Source organism: Nycticebus coucang, chromosome 14 (assembly GCF_027406575.1).
Source record: "Nycticebus coucang isolate mNycCou1 chromosome 14, mNycCou1.pri, whole genome shotgun sequence".
Classification (NCBI taxonomy): Eukaryota; Metazoa; Chordata; class Mammalia; order Primates; family Lorisidae; genus Nycticebus; species Nycticebus coucang.
In genome coordinates, this window is record NC_069793.1 from 20,510,015 (window position 1) to 20,537,983 (window position 27,969).

Here is a 27,969-nt window from a genome sequence, read left to right on the forward strand (position 1 = left end):
AAGTCTGTGGTCCTAGACTTGAGTTTGGGAAGTGGTGAGGTCTCCCCCACAGGACACCCTGCTTGGGACTGAGGAGAAAGACTGGCTTTAGGTTTTAGGCTTTGGGGTTAGACATCAGTAGGACCACCACAGAAAGGCAATGGGTCAAGAAGACATCACACACCCCTTCTGGAGTGGAACTTCCTTTATTGACAAGGAGGATACAAGGTTGACACACGAAGCATCCTGGCAGAGCTGTCACAGGCGCTGAAGATGCAGGCTCCCACCCACAGAGGGGGCCCCCTCCACGTCACACTCCTCCGGTCTCCCCACGGGAGGCTTTACCAGACAGTGTTACGCCACCCTCCACACAGCCCGCTGTGAGCTCTTCCCTCCGGCAATAATCTCATCCTTACCAACTTACCTGCAGGGTCTGAGAACTCTGGGAGCTCCAGTACCTGTGGAGGTAACACGGGGGGCTCAGGAAGCTTCCCAGACTTAAGCATGTCTAATTCTGCCTGGAGTTCCCGGACCTTCTTCTTTAAGCGAATACAGTTAGGGCAAAAGGAGGTGGTAGGAAGTTCATGAGGGTCAGAGGCAAGGGAGGCCTCGGCAGGACTGTCAGCCTTGAATGATGAAGGCTCCTCTTCTTCTTCCTCCAATGGACCTGGCTCCTTGCAGACACCCTGGGGGATCTTCCAGTCCCCTTCCCCCTGGGTCCGGCTGACATTCTGCATGCTGCGGGTCATGGTTGTTGCACACCGACTGTAGGTGTCATCTTGGTACTTGGGGACTTTCCTGATGACCAACGAGGTGCTCAGTGCCAGCTGGTGGGCTTCCACCTTCGCAGATTCCAGTGAGGCCTCCAGCACATCTTTGAAAATCAGGTCAATTTTCTTCTTTTTGGCCTGGGGGTGTACATCCCCCTCATCAAAGCCACGCTTGTAGGGACTTTTGCCCTGTCTCAACACGGGGAGCTGAAGGGGACCCCTCAGGTCTTCTGGGTTATCCAGAGCCTGCTCAGACTTCTCCCTTTGCAACCTCTTCTCTCCTAGGAAGGAAAACCAGGGTGTAAGGAAGTGGGGAAAATCCCCGATTGGAGAAACCAACAGAAAACAAAGCAGGCTTCCTGCTAGGACGTTGCCTGACACATCCCTCTAAGTCGGGCCTTGTGGGGCAGGTGTGACAAGTGGATCACTTGAGAGAGTGGATCACAGGAGCTAACAACATAGAACCCCCCAAAATGGAAAATCTTTTTTTAAGGAGACCGTTTCAAAGAAGCATCATGGATATAAGCTTAACACTTGTGAGTTAAGAGAAATCTAGATGGAATGGTAATCAGAAGTTCTTTCAAAGGGACTTGACATCCAATGAAGATGCCATCACGCCCAATCACACTGGGTGGTGGAAACATACTTGGAGCCAAGTGAGCATTGATTCCCCAGCCCTGGCAATGACAAGATGGCTGCTTGGACTTGGTAAAAGGTACACGTGAAATACCATGAACCTTGCTCCCTCCTCTTCCCTGGCTGCTTTTGAGCCAACACACTTAGGGAAAAGTCCATGCTTTAGCAATGGACCTTTCTGATTCTCCCAACAATCAGAAGACTAGGGCTAGGTGAGAAAGTGTGTCCCAAACTTCCGTGGTTCTCACTGACAGGGATACCTATGGTTACTGAGGGCTCCAAGGTGGCAGCCTCTGACAAGACAAAGGACAAGGTAGCCACAGTGACCCAAAGCAGTCTCAAAATACAGCTGCGTTGCCTTACCCAACAGTTCAAAGGATGTTTCCTTTTTTCTTTCTTTCTCGTGTGAATTACTTCAATTCACTTTGAATTATTTTGAATTATTTCAAAGACTTTGATGAACTCCCCAAGAATAAATTATTTTAGTTTGATTCTTTAAAATGGCCAACATGGTTTCATAAACTACTCCCTGGGGATGGAGATGCTAAAAAGGCAGAGATGTTTCTTTATCCCTTATAAGGTCCCGATAGCAGCCTGTGGGACTTGGAAATCTGGGTGATGTGACGCTAAACAATGACTTGAATTTACGATGTAATTAGGCTTCTGAGAGCTACATTTGCTAAAGGCCTCTGAGTGAAAGGCTAACGGTGGTCCATGAACAATCCAGATGTTCCATGCTTAGCTTCCCATGGCTGATGTGGGGCACCATGTTCTGCCCCATGTATGACTCCAGGTTTCCTACAGGTAACAGTGCAGAAGGGAGAGATCTACTCAGGATGCCCCTTTTGTGTCCTCCCATGAATGCTTAAGGAACAATCTTATCTCCAAGACTTCTGGAACTCAGGAAGATGAGTTTCTAGACAGCTGGGCTATAGAAAGGGATGGAGAGAACTTTCAAAAATACAACATTTGTCTTATAGATTAGTTATGGCACTTGCCCACTGAGAATCTCAAAAAAATCAAAGGCCACCCTTTCACCTTTTCATGGCTCAATCAAGCAGCAAACAGTGGAGGACACTGGGAGGTCAAGGCTGCAAATCACCAGAGATTCTTCATTATTGTTTTAAAACAAGGTAGCTCAAATCTTAGATTAAAGCTTCCGGAAAAATCTATGGGCCAAAAAAAGACTTCTAATCATTATGAAATTGATTCCAAAGCCTCCATATAATATGGAAAAACAAAAAACCCTCAAAGTAAATCAATGATTTAAAACAATCAAATCAAATGAATTTTTTAATACCAGATTTAGCTGTGTTCAATGCATCAAAGGTAAAACCACAAAGGAATAATTTATACTCTCTTCAGGAAGCAATTCTGGCTCCAAACAATGCTCTGGCCTCCAATTATAAAGAAACCTCCTTCTAGGTAAGACCTTAAGTGATTGAGCGTAGCAGACCTCCCTTCCAGAGCAGGACAATCTGAGACAACACTAAAAAGTGTCCAGAGTGTGCTCAAGCTACAGACTATAGAAACATACATCTAAAAGCCACTGAGCTCCCAGACTTCCCCCAAGGGTTTCTGGGCCAACTGTCCTGCTGTGGCTTCCCATTTCCTACTGCTCAGCCTGGCCAGGACCGATACTCCTCCATCCTGGATATTCCTGTCTCGGTGTGTCTCCATTCGGGTCTGTCTGCTGCACCTCTTTGAACCACTCCTGAGAACTCACTCCCTTTTCTGAGCAGTGCCTGCGGGTCTCAGGGCTCTCGGAGGATGATGTAGCTTTAGGCACTCTGGAGAAGACACTGGGGAGAAAAGGGTGTTGCAAATCCAGAAGAATGCAAGAGAACTGTGGCCAAGGGACGAAACCTGTGTTCTCTCTCGGATGTGACTTCTCTTGATTTTCTCTTCTTCTGGTGGTATGAATCTTTTGGAAACTTCTTGGTGGTCTTTACTCATTTCTTCTTTTACCCATTTAACAAAGACTGATCAAACACCTACTATATGCCAGACATGAGGCATCTCCAGAGGTCACATGGAGACCACAGCAATCTTGTTATGGAAGCGTGCCTTCGAGTGAAATCAGCATCTGCCCACCCCCCGGATCCAGAGGAGACAAGAGATGAATATGTGCAGTGGGTCTCTCACTGGCCAAGCAATCACCAGATACCTTTTACCAAGTCAGGCAGCAGCTGTATATTTAATAGTCACAATTTGTTTTGTTCTGTTTTGTTTTTAACAATAGCTAATTTCGATAGGTTACCCCTAGTCCCTTCTCATTGTCTCCATTCATATCCCAAATGAAGATTTAATTCCAGTAAGTAGGTTGGTCAGGATCAGGATAGGATGGGGCTGAGGCACAGCTGTCATTCCTGATGCTAGAGGGACTCTGGGTATTTGAACGTGTGGCTTTAGTGCAAAGAAAATCTTGATAGAAGGAGCTGGACTCACCAGTTTTCCCTGGCTGGGGCGAGGATGGAGTAAAGAGGTAAAGGGCTAGAGGCTGGGGAGTCTTTAAAGCTACTCTCAAATGACTCATTTAAGGGAGCCGAGATGGACACCCTGCCCTCGGGGGGCTCTGCATATCTAAGACCACCTTCCCGCCTCCTTCTTCTGATAAAGACTGTTCTTTCAAATCACATCATTAAGACTGCCAGTAATGAGAGCAAGAGGAGACCGGTTTGTCCGGAAGGCCACAGAGGTTACAAACTAGATCTTAAAGTAGACAGATGTGAGTTAGAAACCTAGCTTTGCCCTTCCTAGCCACGCGCCTCTGGATGAAATGCTGTATTTAACTGAGGTTCAGTTTGCACATCTTTAAGATGGGTACAATAATCTACACGACTCATGAGTATAAAAAGTTCACAAGTGAGGGCTTACTACAATTGAGGTGGGCATTGTTCCACATACGGTAAATCTACCACTCCATCTAATCCTTGCACACACTGACAGGGTGGGAGCTGTTGTGATGACTATTTGGGGACAGGCAGAAAGCCTGCTTAACACATATTAAGTATTTAGTAAATGTTACCCATTATTGCTGTCATTACTGAGGCAGGAGCAATTTGTAACATCTCTCTATCCATTTGAATTGGGGAAATGGGATACATTTTTATTGAACTTATCTGCTTGGCTTTGGGGGTTTGTGTCTGTCACTGATGCTCGAAATACATGTGGTAAGGGGTTTTTGAGACCATTTCCAGGGAGGAGAACACATAAGGTGGCCACTGCCTGTCCTAGAGCTGCTGCCCGTCCTAGAGCTGCTGCCCAGACCTCGACCCATCCGTTTCCCTGAATTGCCCGGGGTCTTCTCATTGCTGGGGAACTGGATTTCCCATTGGTTTTAATAGGAAGCTCTCAGAGAAGCTTTCCTGGCCTCCCCTGGGGCTCAGCGGCGGGCAGGGCCCTCACCTGGCACGTGGGTGCTCACCTCTGGCCAGGTTGCGGTGGATGGTTTCCTGGGACATGCTGTGCAGGCGCTTCATGTAGTCCTCGCTGTACCAGACCCGCAGCCGCTCCCCAGGCCGGATGTCCCTGCACACCCGAAAGTAGATGCGCTCACTGTGCTGGAACGCCAGCAGGTTCTGCTCCCTCTCCTCCCGGGAGATGGCCACATACCTGAGGGCGAGAGGGACAGATGAGGACGCTCGGGCCATCCTGCATTGAGCGCCTGCTGGTGCCGACGCAGTGCTGGGCAAGTGCAGCTGGTGAGAAGTCCACAAGCCCATGGGCACATGTGAGCCTTGACAAAGCAGCTGCCCTGTCCAGGGAAGGAGCTCTAGCCAGAGCTGGTCCCTGTTATTACTGCTTTGTGTGACCTCAAGCAAGTCTCTGAACCTCAAAGAATCTCTATTTTCTGAGCCTAGAAATGATACCTGTACTGCTTGCCTTATGGGCTATGGAAAACATAAAATGCAACACCAGATACACAGGTGTTTGGAAAACTGAGAGATCATTCTATCTATTCCTCACTAACTTTTAATCTCAGGGGCACCCACATATCCACAGGCCTCTGGTAATAGTAAGGGTGGCATCCTTGAACTGTTTTCAGAATGTCATAAAGCCTGGAGGAAATAAGCCCCGTGACAAGAGTGCTCAAGAGACCAATTAATAAACACTAAGGATCAAAACTTTAAAAACAGGGGTCCAATGGGCGCAGGAGAGGAAGAGAAATGAGAAAAAACAAAAAGTTGGCAACCACTAGTTAATCTAACTGACTTTTTTTTTTTGAGACAAGAATCTCACTTTGTTGCCCTGGGTAGAGCGCTGTGACGTCATAGCTCACAGCAACCTCAAACTCTCAGGCTTGAGTGATCCTCCTGTCTCAGCCTCCCAACTAGCTGGGACGATAGGCACCTGCTGCAACACCTGACTACTTTTTCTATTTTTAGCAGAGATGGGATCTCACTCTTATTCTGGCTGGTCTGGAACTCCTGAGCTCAGGCAATCCACCTGCCTCAGCCTCCCAGAGTGCTAGGATTACAGTTGTGAGCCACCGTGCCCAACCTAACTAAATGATTTTACGATAAGGAGACTGAGCCTCCAAGAGGCCAAGTGACTTGCCCAAAGTCATGCAGCTAATTAACGGGAGATGGCGCTTTGAGGCCTATGTTCTTTCCACATATCCATAGCCTTATGTGAGCATGTAAAATGCCAACACAACAATGCCCAGGTAACCACTAAAGTCATGTCAAACCCTTGGAACCCATGGCCTTCATCCACTCTCACTGAAATGACATTTCCAACATCCAACCTGCCACCGCACCCCCTCCAAAAGGTTGCATGATGCCACACCTTCTAGGAAATGGAGGTATACAGATCAGAGGGCAAGAGGAAATTATTTAGACTTTCATGCTACCTAAGCATCTAGTCAAAAACAAACATCTTTTCCTTATACTATGGTTTGTTTCAAAAGCCAAGAGAGAAATCAAAGTCTGTCTGTAAGCCAAGGGATTGTATTTGGAATAGTCTGGGGGAAACATTAATTCACAGAAAAATTCAAATGGATAATGAACAAAGGAAAAGGATCGCTTGGTGTGTGTCACACTTTATGGGGGCAAGACATGATTGCAAGAGGGACTTCACCTAACAATTGCAATCAGTGTAACCTGGCTTATTGTACCCTCAATGAATTCCCAACAATAAAAAACAAAAAAAAAAAAAAAAAAGAAAGGCAACGTAGCACATTATCTCATAGGCATATATTTTTTAAAAAATGGCAACACCTTATTGGTAAAGGCCATTCCGATGGTGCAAAATAAAGTGGCACAACCCTTTTGGAAACAAAATGGTAATACTCATCAAGAAAATAAGATGTGGATTAACTATGCAATCCCTGTGTTCCACTGTGCTCACTTGTAACATTTTGCATAACAGTGCAAAAGAAAAAAAAAACACCCAAATGTCTACTAAGGGAAATGATTTAATAAATGGTGTTACATTCATACAGTGAAATGTTACTCATCTATACAAAAGATGTTTTCAAGGACCCTTTTATGACCAGGAAAAACAATGCTGACAGAAACTCGTGTGAGAACAGTAACACTGGACGCTATTTATACCATGGTTCCAATACTGCTTTAAAATCAAGCCTCTATAAACTACCTGGAGGAAATAGACCAATGTTTGTAAGAGTGATTATCCATTATAGGTGGATCTTCTTTGTAATTTTGTGTGCTTTCCAAGTTTTCCTCAGTAAGTAAGCATTACTGTTAACCACCCTCTGTCCCCCTACACACACACAGATAAGAAATTCACAAATGACAGTTCTGGGACGAGGTGGCCTCGGCTGCAGCCCACAGCAGCATTGAGAATCTACATTCGAGATGCCCACCTCCTGCCCCTCTCATCTGAAGAGACTTGGAGGCCACTGTCTTCCAAGGAAGGACCAACAGAGTCCAGAGAACAATTCATTCTGGCAACAGGATGTAGTAAGACCCCAGTAAGAACAAAGCGGATGGGAGAACAGACACTAGCTTTGGCTGCTTCTTCCTTTTAAGAGAAACGAGTCACAGGCTCCACCCTGGGGGTCTGGAACTTGTAAGATTTATGATGCTCGGATCCCCAGAGCTTGCATCTTGTCCAGAATCTCACTTAGCCTCAACACATCTGCGTACTCATCGGCATCTGATATGAGCCCTGGTCTGCCTGAGAGGGGGAGGCAGCCATGTCGTTAAAGGAAAAGAGGCCCCTGGCCAAGAAATGTCACTCCAAATGAATACCCCCAATCTCACATCTCCACTGCAGAGTTTGCCTTTTCCCCATATCTGAGATTTCTTCTGAATATACAAAATATTTCCAGTCTCCAGTGTAGTGAGAGTACGGGATTTGATATCCAAAAATAATCAACCTTGTGGATATAGTACAGAACAGAAATGATGTTGTTCCAAACTATCCTGCTCCCGGAGACAGAAGGCAAACCATCCATCCATCCTTTTTTTCACAAGACTCACTTGAATCACACAGTATGACAGGACAAAACCATCTTCTCTCCTTTTTATTCAGTTTCCAAACAGCCATCAAGCTCTAAAAGCTAGAATTATTTCCCTGTCACTCAATGTTAAGAGAAAAGATAGGGCGGCGCCTGTGTGGCTCAAAGGGGTAGGGCCTCATATGCCGGAGGTGGCAGGTTCAAACCCAGCCCCGGACAAAAACTGCAAAAAAAAAAAAAAGAGAGAGAGAGGGAGAGAAAAGATAGATGATGAACACATTCTTATTCTTAGCAGGGATTGATTCATTCAAAAGAACAACTTTGAGGATGTGTCAAAGATTTATTCACTCAATTTCCCTTTCTATCTTCTGCTCCTTTTCTACCCAGTAAGAATCAATATTTACAAAGGTCGCCCCAAGGCTTTGTGTAGATCACGAAGTATTTTTGAAGGCAGATCAAAATTTGTTCAGCATCTTCTTATATTTGGTAGTTCAGAAACCTAGCTTTTGAAACAGGGTATATATGACAACTCTTGGCGAATCACAATAACCCAGTCCCCAACAAGATGTTTAAATCATTTTTTAGGTAAAGCTAAGTGAAACCAGCTAAGTCCGCAAGCCCATTATCTTTACTTATTTCTACCCCTTTTAAGGTCTTTATAGTAATATCTGATGGCTAGACTCATTCCCAGAATTCTTCTGTCCCCAGGCACGACAACCCCCTTATGAAGAACTATGCCTGTTCTGTGACATGGCTACAGGTAAGCAAGAGCCCTCTCCAAGAATTGGAAAGCTTCCAGGGAATGAAGCATTTTTTTTTTCCCATTTCTTTGTGGCTGAGCAGCTCTTTGCAAAGAGGTTTGAGGAGTTCCCAGGTCACTAACTCTTGAGAGAAGGCCAGGGTAGGTCTAGCAGAGGTTGTTCTACAAATGCTAATGCTGATGTGGTAACATTTAGAACCCAACCCACAGAACGAGGGGCTTTTGAAGCAATCAAGGGGTGTGCTGGTAGTGTTGCTACTGGTGGTGGAAAGCTCTGGACTGACCCTGTCATGGTGACAAGGGATTGTTCTTATTCCAACCTCCTCACTGACCTTGAGTGCTGGCCAGATAAGCACAAGGACAACAATTTTCAGACCTCACCCACTGTGTCTTATCAAGTGCACCACACTGTCTAGCTGGGTCAGGAAATGCCCATCAGTTCCAGCTCAAAAGAGAAAAAGACCCAGAGGGCATCCAGTTTATCAGAGGGGACCGACAAAGGCCATACTCAGACGCTATGGCTTTTAGTAGGAATCTCATGATGGAAAGGAAGTTGCCCAGTCAGGGCAGCAGAGATAAGAAAAGACTGAGAAGCAACAGGCTGGGATGTGTGTTCTTACAGGCACATAGGTCTCTGGGCTGGGAGGGACTTGGGTCCAGCATCCACCCACCAGGTAGTCAGCTGGCCTCTGATGGACACCACCCAGCCAGCCCTCAGCATGAAAGCCTGCCTGAAAAGGCGCCCCCTCGCAGGCTGCAATAGGCTGCCCGCTCATCCATCCTCCCAGTTTCCTCTTCGCATTTAATATGCTAGCACCACAATGCCCACTGAAGTCAAGAAACAGAAACTGAAATATTTCCCACCCCTAGTGGATAAGTCTCTACATCTCATTGTCCCTTTCCCTTTTGATTTCACTACTTCCAGCTTGGCCCCCTCCCTCCCTGGGACCAGCCAGTCACTGCTTAGAACACTGACCTTGGGGCAGAGGACCCCAAGCCTCCTTTCACGGTATCTTTGCATTTCCTAGAAATTGAATAGTCATGATTTCTTTGGCCATGCTTTTTGGACAAGAAATACAGAAGACAGCCTGGATCCCAAGAGGCCAAATGTTGGGGAGAACCCCTTAGAGAGTGGATCTGTGGTCAAGATGTGGGGATCTCCTGCCTGGAAGAAAGTCTCCCATGACTGGCAGGAAACCAGGGCAGTGCCCAGGGAAAGAGGCCCCATGAGAATAGAGGAAGAAGTGACTTTGAGAAGCCTCAGATCCAGGTGGGCAAGGCCCTGCCTGTACCAGACAGACACTCGGATGAGGAAGGGTCACACTTGAGGGAGGAGGGTCCCTAAAGTGCAGTGGCACAAGGACAGCCCCTGAGCCTTCTGGAGTCTCCTGTCAGCAGTGATGTGTTTCCTAGGACCCCTAAGCTTATTTTTAGGGAACAAAAGTTAAATTTCACTTAGCAACCTCTCACTTTTGATGTGCATAGAAATGAAATATAACTGAACGGTTTCACACATAGCAGCTTTGTCTCTGCAGCCCAAGCATGCCTTCCTCTCCTCTGAGGTCAGCACAGTGCGCACACAGGGCAGCTGTGAGCTTATAGAACCAGGGAAATCAAGGAGCACTGGAACCCTTCTGGCCAAGGTGCTTTCCCTTAATCATCTACCCACTGCCTCGGAGGCCTCGAGATTTTCACAGGAAGAGAAGAAAGAGAATATACACCAAAGAACAATCCTGGAGACTGGGTGTGTTCAAAGTGTGAGTTTGATTTCTTTTTATTGCCATCTTAACAAAAATACTTCGGAAGGCAATCTTTCATTTCAGCATAGGAGGGCAGGGTGATTCCAGGCAATAATCAAGCCTTCAGACTGTGGGACTGGGGAATCAGTTTGGGGGAGTAGGAACCCCCAAAGAACCACAGAAACGTGGTGATGGGCCAAAAGGTGCAAGGACATGGCAGTTGCCCTCTGTTCTCCTTATATTAAACAAAGCCGGGTTTATAAGCAGCACTCCAGGAGCAGCCTTGGCAGGCACTGGCATAGCAGTCCCCCAGCTCCCACTATGGCATTAGTGGGTAGGATGGGAGGGTGCAGGGGTGGAGTGAGAGAATTCTGCTGGGGTCAGCCTCAGGCCAGGGAGCAAAGATGACACCGAATTGAGCTGCACCCAGGTCAGAGCAAAGCTTGCATCTGCCACCTGCCACTTTCTTCCCTAACGCTAAGAACCCACTTCTCTCTCTCCAAAATGAAACGTGAAGCCAGGGGTGTGTGCAGCTGGTGCATACGCAGCCCAAGCAAGCAGAGGCAAGGCATGCCGGAAGCTGAAATGAGAAACGAGCCCTGCTGGACTCTGAGTTCTTTAGAAGCCAGAGGAGGGGTTGCTCCTGACCTGGGCCCTGCCTCTCCCCAGCCACTGGCTGTGAGCCTAGGGATAGGGTGGGGTACACATTCACCTCCCCAGTGCTATCACTGCCTCCCCCTCTGACCGGGAGAGCTGAGGTGGGGCTGAGGCTGGGGGGTGGGGGAGAGGCAGAGGCTAGGGAATAGGCAAGACCCCTCCTCCCACTACTCCATATCTGGCCTCTGACAGTGGAGCTAAAAAAACCCACAGTTCTGGCTTCCAGTCCTGGCCCCCCACTAGCTGTCTGTGTCATTTACCAATGATAAAATGCAGACGATAATAAGAATGATCATAATCATACCCGACTTGGCTGCCTCTCTGATTGTCCTGAGGACCCACTGAGACCACCCCTCTGCAAGGGGAAAGGCGTAAAGTGTTCTCTACAAATGCAGGATCCTCTTTGCCTTCCTCCGATGTTCTCCCATTCTCCCCACTGCACAAAAGGCAAGCACAGCAGCTGAGCGCACGCACGAGGGCAAGCAGAGGGCCAAGGCACAACCCCTGGGCAGGGGGAGGACAGACCCCTTCTCAAAGGACAGACTTGACCGGTGGTGATGGGCCCTTCAAAGGCAGCAGAATGGGGGCTTGGGATTATGCCAGGCCTGGGAGGCTGAAGCAGCAGCCCTGAGGTTGGAAAACAGCTTCCGTTCAGGTGCTTCCCACAGTGCTCTTCCCTTCCCTGCAAGGCCTGCTGCTGTGGGCTACAGACCAAGAGGACAGCGATCCTCCAGGCCAAGCAAGCATCAAGCAAGTAGCTTTTCTTGCATCTTGAGCATTCGCCAAAGATGAGGGAATGGGGCTGCATACGTGCTGTTAGAGCTCCGGGCAGCACTCTGTACTCCATGAAGATGAAACGGTACCCCCAATGTCCTGTAAGGGTCATTGGTCCTGGGCACAAGAGACTAGACCCTGTTGCAAGGCCAGACACCCTTCCTCTACCACTCTTCCTTCTAGTGCAGACTGGCCAGGTTAGAAATTATGCTTTCTTTTCTGAGACCTGGTAGTCCGTGTGGGGGCTGGTGCTGGGGGAGCTGGTGAGGCCTCTGGCAGGGGAGCTTGGGCTTGGGTGGCCTGGGGAGTGGAGCCCGGGGGGGCTGCTCCATCTGGCCCCCGGTGAGACTCTTGAAACCCATCCCGGATCTCTGTCAGTGTCTGGCACATCTGACCGACACGGCTGGTCAGCTCAGCCATGGCCTGGCCGATGATGTGCATGCTGTTGGCCATGTCCCGGTGCACAGTCACCAGCTCCTGGCAGAACTGCCTGAACATCTCCGTCTGTTGGGCGTGGACGTGGAGGAGCTGCCAGTCAAGGCCCGTGGTGGGTGGGCTGGGCTGTGGCTGAGGGGTCCTGCAGGCAGCCTGGGCCTGGGGTGAGGGGCGGGGCAGGGCCTCTGGCTTGGGGCCCACCGTCTCAGACTGGTCTGAGGAGGAGGATGAACGGAGCAGGGTGGGCCTGGCCAGGCGGGCCTCTTCCTCCGGAGACCGCTGCAGGGGCAGTTGAATAGGCTGCCTTGAGGGCCCAGGTGCCTCCTCATCTTCATCATCTTGGGGACAGAAACAAAGAAGGAAAAATGATTACAACATGGGGAAAGGGCAGCCCTGGGCTTGGACCCACCCCTGCAAAACACCCCAAATTTCTGAGGTAAATGGGCTAGGCACTCTAGGGCAAACAGTGAGCACGAGCAGGTCCCAGTTCCCCTCCTCTCCTGGGAATGGCGACATTCCAGGTGGCAGGGGCAGATGTGGAGACCCAAGTCCCAGTGACAGCATGTCAGCCCAGCACCTCATGACCTTGGCCACATCACCACATCTCTCTGTGACTCACTTTCTGCAAAGTAAAGGTAACGACTGCTCCATCTACCCACCTAACCACTTGGCTGTCTAGCTGGGTTGCTAAAAAGGGTGATAAACGAGAACAGACAGGAAGGAACTTTGCAAAGCTGAAAGAGTGACACCTGCTGAAAGGTACTAACATGTCCTCTGCCCTCTGAGCTCCAGCCTCCCTAGCCCATTTCTGAGCTGCCTGGGCCATCTTGTGGCCTTGCTGGAACCTGCAACTTTAAATCTCTGCAGGGGGAGGAAACCAGCAGAGTGCTGGCAGAATAGCACAGAGCAGCCACCTCTGCACTCAGCCTGGATGTCCCCCTCAGTCCCCAAGGCGGCCAGGTCAGGCACATTGTGCCCCCACCCACAAGCACCTGAGCCTGCCGGCACCATCAGACAGACTGTTGCTTGCAGCTGGGTGAGGGGGCCCACCCCTTGCCAGTGCTTTCCGATGACCAACATTGTGGGCTGACTCCCAGGTAGGGATTAAAACACTGTAACCGGCAAGTCCTCCCTGCTGCCTGTACCTGTGGTGCTGAACTCAGGACCACACCAAGGAAAGTGACAGGGGAAACAGGGAGGTTTATCCTACAGGCTGCCTTGTGCTTCTCTAGGGTCCCAGGGTCTCACTTGGCCTGGCACAGTAGGAGCTTAGTGCCTCCTGGCCTCGGTGGAGGGAATCCGGGAGATTCCAGAAACCCGTTCTAGCACAGCCAGTGCTGAAGGGGTGCCACTCCCTCCACGCCTGCCCGGGCCTCTCTCCACCAAGCTGGGGCTGAGTGTGTAGCAGCTGCCACCGGCTAGGGACAGGAGGGCTGGTGTGGGGCTGCTCTTCCTGAGGCACACAGGCTCCCTGCCAGCCCAGCTGCCTTCGGTAACCTCACCGTCTTCAGTCTCAGTAGCGCAGGGCTCAGGGAACAGGCTTTACTGGGTACTGGCCCCTCCTTCTTTTTTATCCTAATTGGGTGGAATCATAGTAAGACTTAGGAAAATACCAGTTCACAGAATACTGGCAGACCCTGGTTTGAGTCCTGGCTCTGAATTGAGCTAGGGGCCACCTCTGTTTCTGCAGCTTACTTTCCTCATCTGGGTAGCAAGAGAGTCCAACTAGATGGTCTCCATGTTCCCCTCCAGTCCTGAAAATCTGACTCTGTGAATCGCCACCTGTCAGGAGGCCCAGCCAAATAGGAAATGAGCAGATCCCAGTGGAAGGGGGCCTGGGAAGGGAAGGCTTGAGTCTTTGTGAACCACCTTCCCTCAGACTGGGCTGTGGCTGCTCCCTTAGAGCCCCTCCTGCCCTGCTCCCACCTCTCTGGACCCTCAGGTAGACAGCCTCCAGTGGGGACCGGGGACCAAGGCTGGGGCTGCAGGGGGCACAGAAGGGCCTCGACTGCTCCCCCGTCTTGTGTGTCCCAACCAGAACACCAGCCTCAAGAGACACCCACCCCAGCCGCTGGGCCCAGCTTCAAAGTACATCTGAGATATAGGAAACACCGGGGAATGCAGGGACACACGGGGCAGAAGGGGGGACAGCAAGGAGGACAGGGAGCGGGAGCGTAGAGACAGCCTTAGGGTAGGTGGGAAAAGGCAGCATGCAGGGAAAAGCGGGGAAGTCGCATGGAACGGCAGGGGGAGTGCAGACAGACAAGAAAGCCCTAGGACCAGACTCAGAGAACGGAGCTGATCTTTCCACGGCCTGAGCCCGGACAACTTGGCTGCTTCATCTCAAGCCCCTTCCCCCTCGCTGGCTATACATGGGCTTCCCTGGCTTCTCCTTGTTTCTGGAACGTGCCAAGCGACTTCCTGATGCACAGACTTGTACATGCTGTTCTCTGCCTGCATGTTCGCCCCTCCCTCCTCTGCGCCCCACGCTGCTGCCTGGCCTGGTTAACTCTTACCCTTCACATCCAGCCCATTGCTGCTTCCTTGGGGGACCTCCCCCAGCCCCTGGCACAGCTAGGAGCCTCTACTCCTCACTCACAGACAGAGCTGCTCTGTAATGTGCAGGGTCAAACTTAAAATGAAGACATGGGGCCCTGGTTCGAAGATTATTAAGAATGTCCAGATGGCAGCAGCAGAGCCTACAACCCAGCAGGCCCCTGTGACTTCACAGTCTCGTGCCTGTGAAGCCTGCCTTGCTCTCAGGACTGCCTAGACTCACTCGTCCTTCCTCCCTTCATTGTAAGTTTACTTGTGCAATTATTTAAAGTTGATGTTTTCCTGTGAGTCTAGGAACTCCCAAGGGCATGGCTGGTGGACGGTGTATACAGCTATCTTCCCAGCTGCCGGCACAGCCTGGCCCGGAGATCCTCAGGATATTCCAGAATAAATGCACAGAAAAGGGTAGAGATGAGACAGAAGTAGGAGAGGGGGAAGAATGGAAAGAGTGGGCTGGACAGAGAGGGACAGGAAAGCACAAGAAGGAAAGTTCAGGGACTGAGCAGAACAGGCTGGGAGCAGACAGCCCAGGCGCAGGTGGGGAGGCGGGATACTCACAGCTGGTTGAAGGGCTGTCAGTGCCATCCAGTTCTGCCCTGGGGAAGCTGCACCCCACACGGGCAGTGAGCAGTGCTGACTGGATGGCCCTCTCGTGGGCTGTGAGCACGATGGTGGGGGCATGGCTCCCGGCCCCAGGGCTGGACAGGGACTGCTGCATGAAGGCTAGCTTGTCCTTGGTCCTCCGTTTCATGTCATCCCATCTGTGCTTAATGTCCTTCACGGAGCGGGGCACCTGGCTGACGGAGGTGATTTTCCGAGCTATGCCTTCCCAAATCTTGTCCCTGTCAGCATGGGACAGTCGCATGGTCTCCCTCCCAAAGAGAACTGCTTCGTGGTGGGTCACCTCTGTGACCAGAATATCCAGCTCCTCCTTGGAGAACTTGGGCTTCCTCTTACGCTCGGCCAGGGGTGCCACGTTCCTTGGGTTGAATATCCCACAAAGCACAATTGGGTAAATGACTGTCAATGTGGGCGGTCCTCCTCCTTCCTAATTGCTGGCCCCCAGCTGGGGAGCCCAGGAGGCACCTGGGGCCACCTGGCCCCACCACACCCTCCTCCTACTGAGAGGTCCCTTCTGCTACTTGGAGGGGAAGGTGGGAAGAGGAGCCATACTGGAGGCAGCTGGGAGCGCTGGACTCAGTCAACTCCAGGGTCTGCTTTACCTCTTACTAGCGGTGAGAACTAGGGTGCTTCAAGTTCATTTAACCTTTCCTCCCTCAGAATGGGAATAACAACCACACCAAGGTCTGGGTTGTTATTAAGAGCAAAGGCACAACAATGTAAAAGAGCTTTAAAGCCCTGAAAGGTAGTGACGAGGGATCTTTACTGGAATTAGGATTAGACCATTGCCTCTATACAAGATTTACATACAGCCCCATAGCCCAAAGCACGGATGGGAGGAGTCTTCACAGTGGGTTGCTATGGGGCATGGCATTGGTGCTGCCACCCGCCCAGGATTAAGGTGTGATCAGAGCAAGCTCTGATTGTGGAGGAAAACAGGTTCGCCATCCTACAGGAGCACACGCTCCTTTGAGGGCGGGCCGCTGTGTCACTGTGGCAAGATTCGAGGCACCCAGGAGTTTCCAGAGGGAGACAAGTTCCACTCTAATGGACACTACGAGTGACCTTGGCTTCCACCTCCACAGAGCAGCCAGGGCACTAAGCAGAGGGCTCTGACCTGGCACCGGCATGACTTTGAAACTCAATTTCTCCACACTGTTCTTCTGTTTGCTCTTCAACTAACTAAAAGCCTTAAAAAAAAAAAATCCAAGAGAAGACTTCAGGGTCTGGACGGAAACCCAGAGCCTGATTACTCCTCTGACTCCTTCTAAAACCACAGGGAGAGGCAGTGGCACCTCCCCACTTGACCCACCAGAAGCCTCAGGGCCCAGAAGTGCAGGGAAGAAGGCTGGGGTTTCACTACCCTGCGCAAGACGGTGGCAGGAACAGACCTCGCACTCAGGCAGACCTGGCCCTAAAGCCTGAGTCTTCTTGGGCAAGCAACAGACCTGTATAAACCTAGTTTCCTCTTCCATAAAACTAGAGTGATAATCCTACTGCCAACCGCTCGGTGCTACTCGGGTGATTTAATGCATGTTTCTCCATCACACCACTATTGGCTTTTGGGACTGGAAAACTCTTTGTTCAGGGAAGAGGGAATCCCATGCAATGCAGGAGGTTTATCAACATCCTTAGCTTCTACCCAACAGAAACCAATAACATCCACTCTCAGAGTTGTGACCACCAAAAATATCTCAAGACATTGCCAAACGCCCTTAGGAGCACCAAATAGCCCTGGCTGACAAGCACCACCCACAGAGCACCTAGCATAGGGCCATAAAGTAAAAACTTGGAACAGGAGAGACCGTTCCCTTCCTTGCCCACCACTTATTTTGTTAAGTAACTGACTCCATCTGATCACCCCCAACGCCAGTGCTCTGACAGTGCAAGTAAAAGTGTCTGCAAATCAGGAGCTGTCCCCAAGGGAGCTACATGTGAGAAGGAAAAGGGCTGTCCAGGGTTAATTGGGTTTCCCCTCACTCCAACAACTACCAGCAGGCGTCTCCATGGCAGTGAGCCACACAACCGACTCCAACCTGCTCCTTGAGTTGTCAGGAGATGAGGGCCTGCCAGCTGTGATCAGGACAGGCCCGTGGAATAGGACGGATCTCATGCTAGCAAAGTGCTAGAAGCAGAACCCCCCCACCCCCAAATGACAGCCACCCAAGAGCCTGGTCCCTTTCTGCACAAGCAGAAAGAACAGTGGCCTGGAAGTCCAGAGTCAGAGGTTCAAATCCTTGTTCTTCCAGTGTCTGTATGATCCTGTGCAAGACTTTGCTCTGCTCTGGGCCTCAGTCTGACCACTGTGGCATCAGTACACAGCAGTGGTTCTCAATGCTTGCGGCACATCAGAATCACTACGAGAGCTTTAGAAGTGCAGTGCCCCAGATCCACGTCCAGCCCGATTAAGTCCAAATCTTTGGGGTGCTAGATGATGGCTAAGTTAGTTCAGAGGATGACTCCCCTTCTTTGGGGTTATAAGAAAGATCAGAGATGGGTAGAAGAGTGGGACAGACTCGGCTCCAATGGCAAAGCTCCTGGAGCCTGGAAAGCAACAGCACAGAAGCCCAGTGCCGGAATGGGCCACAGACGTGCTCTCCTCTGGGCAGCTGGGGCCAGGCTGTGCCATCGGGCAGCACAGCAGCCACCAGATAGGCTATCTGGACACCTCACCCCTATCCCACTTGATGCCCACAAACGAAAGCCTCTCCCCCTTGAAGGCCCTTGTCAAAGCCCACCCCCTTTCATCGGGGCTCTTGAAGCACACTGTCTGCACCCCCACAGATGTATTAGGAGTCATTTCTGTGGTGTTGAGGGTGAGTCCGGAGAGGCCCAGGGCTGATGTGGCCTGACTCTAAGTAGGTGCTCAGTACCCAGGTGACAAACTGCATGTGCCCAGCTGACCTGGGCATGGTTGTGGGGGAGTTAGGAGTGTCAAGCTACCTCCTTGGGGACACTTTCAAGGCAATGTCTGACCAGACTATGTGAAAGAGGCTCAGGGGGTGTGGGCACCTGTCCCACATTGCGAGGCTGAGGCCCACCCATCTTTGGCACCTCTACTCTGCACCTGCTAAATGGCAACAAGCCCAGCCGGTGAGAAGATGAACACTACAGCACAAACTGTAGCTTGGCTGATTGGGCTGCTTGAAGGGAGCATAGGCGTCAGCAGGACCCCTGGGAAGGACACGGGAAACCTCACTGACTCTCCACCTCAACCATGTCTCCTGATTTGCTTGGAAAGTCTCAGAGTGCAATACAGCATACTCCCTCCTCCAAGCACAATCACTCTCTCACCCCTCCCCCGGCCCCCACAGCCCCATGGGTCACAAACACCACTGGAGGGCTCAGGGCCACTGTGCAGCTGTGCCCCTGGCATCAGGCATTGGAGGCCTCCATTCCCTCCCACCCAGATCCAACCCCCAAGTCACCACTCCTGGACCCCAGAGAGAGGCCACTAAGGAGGTAACAAGGCACATTACCCAGACATTCCCCATCGCCCCCAGGCCTCACCATGCTGGACCTCAGCTAATAGCACCACGCTGGACCTGTGATTCCCAGTGTCTGCCCTGCTGTCTCTGGGTGACCCTGGGCTGACTCCTGCTCTTTCTATTTGGCCTTTAAGGATCTTTCTTGTGCAAACTTCTGTCCCAAACACAGGAACAAGGTGAAACTATTCTTTTTAAATTATTTACAAAATTTTTGCTCCATATGATCTGCAGGAAGGTAAAACCACTCTTGAAAGCAATCAGCCTGAGCAGCGAGCACCATCAAAAACTGAGCTAAAGACTTTGCCAGAAGCTACCTCCTCCATGAGGACCATTGAAACAACTTTTGGGGGCTTCACTGGGAAGGTTCCCATACCACCCCAGCAGGATCTGCCCTGAGAGAAGGTGCCAAAGTCCTAGGCAGGGGACACCCCCTCCCCGCCCCGCCTCTCCTACCAGAAATCCTGCCAGGAGCCTAGGCCTGGGTATTCCATACACACCAGCAAGTGTGCAGTCCCAAGGGGTCCCTGTGACCCAGCAGCCTGGCCATAGGCACTCCTCCAGAGCTCCCTGATGGAAGCCTGGGGGAGGAGGAAGGTGCCCCAGAGCTAGACAAATAGCAGTGCCAGAACCTTAAGGAGTCTCCACCACTGTAGACCCCATAAGCCCAGTACAATCCCTGGGCCTCCTTTGCAGAAGGTGGGCATGATTCTCGGGAAGTCAGCAGAGAGCAGGACTCACCTCATCCAGTTGGCTCTAGTCTCATCTGACCCGTCTATGGACTTATAGCGGTTATTCTTGTCTACAATCTGGAAGAAAGAGAGAGAGTCTAGAATAGGCCATCCCAGGGGGGCTTTCATGTCCCTGGGCTCCTTCTCAACCCAGGACCCAGGGCCTGGCCCCACTTACTACCTTATCTCCCTCCCCTCTGCCCTTCCCCTGAAATGTCCCCACTGGTACTGGACTGAAACCCAGGCTGGGGTCACAGATGCCTTCTATCCACTCTCCACCCATTTCCATTCTCCTAGAGCAGGTGTCCTCAAACTTTTTAAACAGGGGGCCAATTCACTGTCCCTCAGACCATTGGAGGGCCAGACTATAGTTTAAAAAAAAAAAAACAACAACTATGAACAAAGTCCTATGCACACCGCACATATCTTATTTTGAAGTGAAAAAACAAAACAGGAACAAATACAATCACATGGCCTCATGTGGCCCCGTGGGCCGCAGTTTGAGGACCCCTGCCCTAGAGACACTGGAGGAGGCCTATACCCCTTTCACAGGTGTTTTGAATTCCCAGAAGATGGGTGGGACCATCTTCCTCCTTGGTCCTGATTTCCAATACTCCTTCTCTCTCTATGGTTTCTGCTGGATGACTGGACATATAAGATTTGAGAGGGTTCCTCCTCTGCTCAATTTCTAAATGTTCAAGAGCATCAGGGTTTGTCTCTAAATGTTTAAGAGCCTCAGGGTTTGGGGCTGGGCCACTTTCTCTTCAGAAAAATGTCTTTATTTCACCCTTGCTCTTGAATCAGAATTCAGTTGCATACGAAATTCTAGGCTGATTCAGTTTTTGTTTTTTTCAGCCCTTTTAAGATTGCTAAAAATACTGTCATGGGTTCAAAAGCAACCTACTATTAGTCTAAGTTGTCCTTTTGTGGGTAATCTGTAGTAAGTTTTAAGACTTTCCCTTTTTTTCTTGATTTTCTGCAGTTTTGCCATGTAGTTTTAAAGCAGAGATCTACTTTTTTTTTGAAATTCTCATTATTTGATGAGCACTTTCCAACTGAAGGCTTGTATCTCTTTTTATATAAGAAGACTATCTTCTTATAAAGAAGATATCACTGAAGACTTGTATCTCTTTTTATAATGGCAGGAAAATTCTCAGCCATTATGCTTTTGAGTACAGCTTCTCAGTCGTTTTCTCCAATCTCTTCTGTTAGAATTTCTGTTAAACATATATAGAACTATCTCAATCTATCCTCCATGTCTTTAAACTACCCCTTCATAGTTTTCCTTTTTTTTCTAGGTAGTCTCTAGCAAAATTTCTCAGAACTCTCTTCCAACTCACTAATTATCTCTTTGACTATGTCCAGTCCGGGGTTTCGCTCATCTACTGAGGTTTTTCCTTTCTTTGCTTCCTTTTTTAATGAGTACCTTGCATTCGATGAATATTTTTCATTCTCAGAATTTTTAATTGGTTCTTTTTCACATCCATCTTTTCTTCATCCTGCCTTTTTGTTTCATAATGACATGTTCCTTCTTTTTTCATTTATAACAACTTTACTGAAATATAATTGGCATATACAGTACAACCTGATAAGTTTTGACAAGTTTTGAGCTAGACCAGTGGTCCCCAACCTTTTTAGCACGAGAGACCGGTTTCATGAAAGAAAACTTTTCCACAGACTGGGCTGGCGTGGAGGATGATTTGGGATGATTCAAGCACCTTACATGTATTGTGAACTTTATTTCTATTATTATTACATTGTAACATACAATGAAATAATTATACAAATCATTATAATGCAGAATTAGTGAGAGCCCTGAGCTTATTTTCCTGCAACTAGACAGTTCCAGCCCTAGCATCACCGCCTCAGATCATCAGGCATTAGATTCTCAAAAGGGGCCCGCAACCTAGATCCCTCATGTGCGCAGTTCACAGTAAGATTCCTGCTCCTACGAGAATCTAATGCTGCTCCTGATCTGACAGGAGACGCAGCTCAGGCAGTGACGCAAGTGATAGGGAGCAGCTATAAATGCATATGAAACTTCACTCACTTGCCTGTTGCTTACCTCCTACTGTGCAGCTTGGTTCCTAACAGGCCATGAACCAGTACTGGTCTGTGGCCCAGGGGTTGGGTCCCTCAGTGAAGCAGAACCACTTTACCAGGCCTAGAATCCCAACTAACCTCCCTGATGGCATTCTTAACCCTTCACTGATTCTTCCCACAGCAGCAGAGAAATCTTGTACCAAAGTGAGTCAGATCATGTTCCTCACCAGCTTAAGACGGCATTAGGTGCACTTACAATAAAATTCATATTCATGGTTCTGGCTTTTGAGTTCCGTATGACTGCTCCCTGCCTGCCTCTCCAACTTACCGCGGGCCTCTCTCTCTCTCTCTTTCTACTGCTCTGTAGCCATGATGGGCTGAGACTGAGCCTTAACAATTAGTTGATTCCACTGCCCAGAACCTCTTTCCCCTACTCTTAATAAAATAATAATTATGAAACAGTTCAAGCATTCAGAAATTATAAAGAATAATGTAGCTGACAACTCTGCCCAGAAACTACAACCAACAAAAATCAACATCAGTTTTATATGTCCCAGTCCTGTCTCTCCTTTCATAGAAAAGCCTAGATGCAGCTGAAGGCCCTCTCTGCCTCCTTCAACTCAATCCCTCTCCCTCCCTCCCTCCAAGGGTACCCACCATCCTGGCAGGGAGCCTTCCCAGTTTTGTGATGTAAGGATTTTTTCTAGGAACAATGAACAGAACTCTTTTGCACGTTTGTAAATTTTACATAATAGGCACTCAAGGAAACCTACCCTTTCTCAACTTTTCTCACTAAGTTCTGAATGCCTGGTCCCTTCTTATCTTTTGAGACTCAGATGATGTCAATTCCACAGAAGGAGCCTTTCTTGACAGAAACCTAAAGTAAGTTCTTCCTCGCCACACCTCAACCTCCACACCCTGCGCCTCACATAGCCATGTCTCTAGGACATTGTCCTGTTACAGTCCTAATTATAGTGAGCATTTCTTTTGGAGTTGACCGTGTTTATCTATTTGTCAACTTGGTAACTGACAGGCTTCCTCCCTAAACTAATCAGGGCAAAGCACATGGCTGTCCTGCTCATGGCGGTAGTGTCAGTTCCTAACACAGTATGTGACACTTGGTAGAATCCCGGGTGATAGAATAGTTGGATGAAGAACCTCTTACGTAATAAAAGCAAGTTAAAGAAAAAAAAATTACACAAGGTTAATTTTTTTTTTTTTTTTGAGATGGGAGTCTCACTCTGTCACCCGGGATGGAGTGCACTGGCAACATCACTGCGGCCTTGATAGGATGTTAGTATTTTAGTAGAGAGGAAATGAGTGCTGTGCTGAAGGCAGCTTGTCCTAAGGGTCAACTGTTCAAACTTTCAGGAATTTTGTGAACCAGTTGTTAAACCAAACCAATATTAAAAATTAAATGATATAAACTTACAAGTCAATAAATTATTTACTTTTAAAACAGAATTCTCAAAACTTAATCACTTCCTGACTCTTTTACTACAGTTTACTGTTATCTATGCTCTTGAAGGCATTGGCATCTCCTACAGCAGAACAGTGGAAATACTATACATGGCATAACAGCTGCTACTGCATATGTCCTCCCAACCACACGTTTAGTGATTTCGTGTTTGTAGCTCAAAATCAGCCATGGTGGGAGCATTTACACCATGGAAATTGGCACATACTCAAACTCATCCTAGAAAAAGTGCTATATACCTCATGGCTGATCATCACTACAGTTACCTTTAAAGTATTCCCTCCTGGCAAGCTAGGTACTGACCCCAAAGCCTAGTCCACTCTTCAAAGCAATTTTGGAACTCCTTTTCTGGAATGACTATCAGAACTATCATCATATGGCACACAAAAACATGCAATGGCAATAATGAACACCATTCAGCAAGACACCCACCACATGTTGACAAGAACACAGCTGTGAGATGCTGATATAGCAAGGTTATGAAACCTTACCAAGTTGTTTGTACAGTGCTGCCAACATAAGTGTGCAGTAGCAAGTTTGCAAACTTAATTGTCAGACCTGGTATGATGACAGCTCTGGTCATTCCAGAAAGAGAGTTCCAAACTTGCTCTGAGGGGTGGACTAGACACTGGCATATTTCGAAGGTGACTGTCGTAATCCTCAGCAATGAGGTATATAGTACCTTTTCTAGGATGAGTTAGTGAACTTAATTGTTAGACCTCATATTTCTCCCTGACTCTCATCACCAGCAGACTGCTACAAACATTTACCAGCACACAACTATACACATGTTTATGTGAGCATAGAAAGTCTAGGTGATACATTTCAAACTCTCCACTCTGACTACCTCTAGACGGGAGAAAAGAGAAAAGTAGGGATGCTTTTGCATTCTCCATTTACGAGACCATTATGCTTTTGTGTTTTAAAAAATCTCAAAAAGATAAGAAAAGAAAGCATGGAGTTCAGGGTTCCTTTTTTCTTACAGTCTGCCCAGATGATTCTGTAGTCTGTAGGGACCCTCCCCTGGGGTCTCACAGAACCCTATACTTTATTACAACACTAACTACACCACATTATCATTTTCTGATTGCTTCTCTTTCTTCTGGGGGGAAAGAGAAAGCATCTCTCATTCCTGTAGCCAGTAGTGGAGGTGTCTACAGGGTTGTAGGAACCATAGAACCAGAGGAATTGGCCAGAATCTCAGCTGCACCACTTACGAGCTGAATGGCCTTGGGCAGGTCACTTTACTGGCCATGCCTCAGTTTCCTCATCTGTAAAATAGGGGTAACAATCAACCTTGCAGCACTGTTGTCATGACTAATGTGGAAGATATTCAATGAACAGTCACTTAATTACCATTGCGATCATGTATGATTAACAATGAAGATGTCAAATGTTATTATTATTAATTCTGGGTCATGGGAGATCTGTACGTCAACAACTGGGTTGTTATAATCAGACATCTGCCGCTTCTACTGTACAAAGAGGCCTCAGTTGGGGGCTGTGAGGGACATGGGAGCTGCCTAAGCAGCTTGCTACCGTCCAGAGATTTTCTGAGAGGTGTTTTTTATTTGTTCTTTCATTCATTCAAACAACAAACATCACAAAGGGAGCAGCTACAGTGACAGGTTCTGGGTGTAAAATGGTGATCCAGGCAGACAGAATATTTGCTCTAAGAAAGTTGACAGTACATTGGGTACAGTAGCCAGGTCACTATGACAGTGTGTGGAGAACTGTGTGGGGTCATGGGAACTCTGAGCTGGAGCTCCATACCTGGGAGTCAGTCAAGGACCCTCTTGGGGGATATGGAGTGTGTAAGCTGAGATATTGAAGAAGAGGAGGGTGATGGTGTTCTAGGCAGAGGATGCGGGGCAGGCAGGAGCAGCCCATGGATGAGCCCAGGCCACCCTGAGTGGGGAGTGGACTGTAGGCCTCCAAGCCTGGGGCAGAGATGGATCCAGGGATGGCCAGTCAGGACTGGATGCTCAGCACCAGCCCCCAGAAGGCTGGTCTCCCACTGTCCTCCCTCCACTTATTCTTCAAGGTCAACTCCTCGGCCTCTCTGAACCTGGAGCTTCTCAGACCAGCCCAGAAGCTCCTAGCACTGTGTGCAAGGACTTTAACAACCCAGTCCTGACCAAGGAAGGTTGACTAGCATGGTAAGGGAGTCCTCAGCCTGGAGGAGGACAGATGGAAGAACTAGAGCCATCATCAAAGGTGGGAAGACTCACAACCTGGGGGACAGGACCAGGATGGGCAAGAATTTAGAAGGACACAGACTGAGCTTTTGGCACAGGGAATAACTATCTTGAACTAGGACTGGCAGCTCATAAGGTGCTGAGCTGCTAGTTACTGGAAGTATTTAAGTAGTGGATGATTGCTATCAGGGAGGCAAAAAAGGGATTTTCCTCACGAGTGGAAACCTATCCTAAATGACCTTAAAATTATGTCTATAACTAATACTGTATGATTCTATGTAGACAGATACTAAAAAAGAAAAAAAGAAACAATATAAAAGCCTAAGTTTTGCCCCTTTGAGTCAAGCATGGTCCATATATTGAGGTTTCAGGCATATATCACTAAATATTTCTGACAATAATAAAAAGTCATCAACAACTACTACTAATGGAGCAACTTCACTTTGATATACTACTGCGTGAATTATCATAATTTACAAAGTAGCTACTACTATTATCCTCATTTTACAGATTAGGAAACTGAGGTTTAGGGCTGGTGGGCAATTTGCCTGGGGCTACACGGGAAATACATGCGGAAGGGTGTAAACTCGGGTCTCTGATGATACAGTCTATGCTTTAGAGGTACAATGTTAGTCCCAAATTCCCCTAAGCACTCCATCAGAACAAACCAGGCTCTCTAGGAGCCCTCTCTGAAACCCTAGCCTTGCCTATGGTTTGAGCCCATTTGTTTGGCATTTTAATAGGGAGGAACACCCTGCCTTGCAACAGCACCTCTGCCCCAATTAGGGATCCACTGTTGAGCTCCTCTAAATGAGGCCATTACCAGATGCTGCAGAGACCAGGTTTTCAAAAACCTCATTTGTTTGTAACTTTCAGGAACCCACTGAGACCATAAAGTATTCTTAAGTGGTTATAAAGATGATTTGCGAAGCCATTGACAGTGGACAAAGTGCTCTGGAACACCTCAGATGCTCCTCCCCAAACCCCAGCAGGCAAACAGTACAACCTCTGTTCTCAACTCACTCCCCAGGCCAGCCCTTTGAAGACCTGAACTTGAACTCTGACTTCTGCTACACCCAGAAACACAGACTGAAGAACACTGAAGCTGGGCTTGCATGGTGGCTCACACCTATAATCCCAGCACTTTGGGAGGCTGAGGTGGGAGGATCATTTGAGGCCAAGAGTTCAAGACCAGGGAAGGTAATATAGTGAGACCCTGTCTCTACAAAAACTAAAAAAAAAAAAAAAGCCAGGTTTAGTGATATATGCCTAAAACCTCAAGAAATCAAGGTGGAGAAGCTTCTGTTCATGTCTCTTGCCCACAATGAAATGGGATCACTTGTTCTTTTCTTATTAATAAGTTTGAGTTCTCAGTGGATTCTGGTTATTAGACCTTTGTCAGAAATATAACCTGCAAAAATCGTCTCCCATTCTGAGGGCTGTTGTACGTTCCTCTTGGAAAGAAGTATAGGGAACTCAGGGATCTAAATGTAGACCTGACATTTGATCCTGCAATTCCTCTACAAGGTGTATATCCAAAAGACCAAAAATCACTTGGCAACAAAGATATTTGCACCAGATTGTTCATTGCAGCTCAATTCATAATTGCCAAGTCTTGGAAGAAGCCCAAGTGCCCATCCCCATGAATGGATTAATAATATATATATATATATATATACACACACACACCATGGAATACTATGCAGCATTAAAAAAGGTGGAGACTTTACCTCCTTTATGTTTACATGGATGGAGCTGGAAAATATTCTTCTTAGTAAAGTATCTCAGGAATGGAAAAAAAAGTATCCAGTGTACTCAGTACTACTGTGAAACCAATTTATAATCACTCACACTTGCATATGAGAGATGAATCATAACTATAGCCCAGGATGAAGGAGGGAAGGAGAGAGGGATAGGAAGGGAGAGGGGTGGTTTGGTAGAGGGAGGGTTAATGGTGGGACCACACCTATGGAGCATATTGCAAGGGTACAAGTCAAATCTATCAAGTATTGAACACAAGTGTCTTAACACTGTAATTAAGCAAATGAGGGGAAAGCTAGTAGAATGTAAACACTCCAATTTGTACAAATAATCAACACATTGAATCCCACAAAGGCATAAATGTATTCATGATCTATGTATATATGACTTAATTAAAAAAAAAAATCAAGTAGGTGGATCATTTGAGCCCAGAGTTGGAGGCTGCTATGAGCTACGATCATGCCAGTGCACTAGGGTCTGGGTGACAGAGTGAGACCTTGTTTCTAAAAAAAACAAACATTGAAGCTGAACAGGGGCCTCTGAGATTATCCAGGCCCCAGGTCCCTAATCTGGTGTCCAGGGATCCCTTAACGTGTGTGCAGTATTTTATGAATGCTGGCATATAAGTATATCTTTTTAGGTGATTCAAAAAACCTTAAGGACCATGAGCTAACCTATCTGCCCTAATTTTACTGCTAGGGGAATTAGTACTTCTTTGTATTGTTCTAAAACTACCTTTCATCAAATTCCTTTCTCCTTAAGCCACTTAATTGAGGTATGACTGACATATAAAAAGCTGTGCGAATGGAATGCATACAACCTGATGAGGCCGGGTATGTGCACACCTGTGAAAACGTCACCACAAACTATGATGTAAACATAGCCATCACCTCCAAAAGACCCCTCCTACTTTTTTTATT

At 48.2% G+C, this 27,969-nt stretch overlaps 1 protein-coding gene across 3 annotated transcripts in view; it reads right to left on the bottom strand.

The window, feature by feature from the left end:
• Window positions 1-27,969, bottom strand: part of PRDM11 (PR/SET domain 11) — an 86,877-nt gene that overhangs the window by 9,486 nt on the left and 49,422 nt on the right. Inside the window, exons 5-7 of one of the 3 annotated variants that reach the window (XM_053561629.1) lie at window positions 19,581-19,648; window positions 4,813-5,000; window positions 404-1,030 (exon numbers count right to left, since the gene is read on the bottom strand). In XM_053561629.1, the coding sequence (XP_053417604.1) occupies window positions 404-1,030; window positions 4,813-5,000; window positions 19,581-19,648 (883 nt within the window). Of the gene's footprint in view, window positions 1-403; window positions 1,031-4,812; window positions 5,001-10,326; window positions 12,516-15,291; window positions 15,714-19,580; window positions 19,649-27,969 lie in introns of those variants that run through there. The other 2 variants (XM_053561631.1, XM_053561630.1) reach the window with 2 other exon arrangements.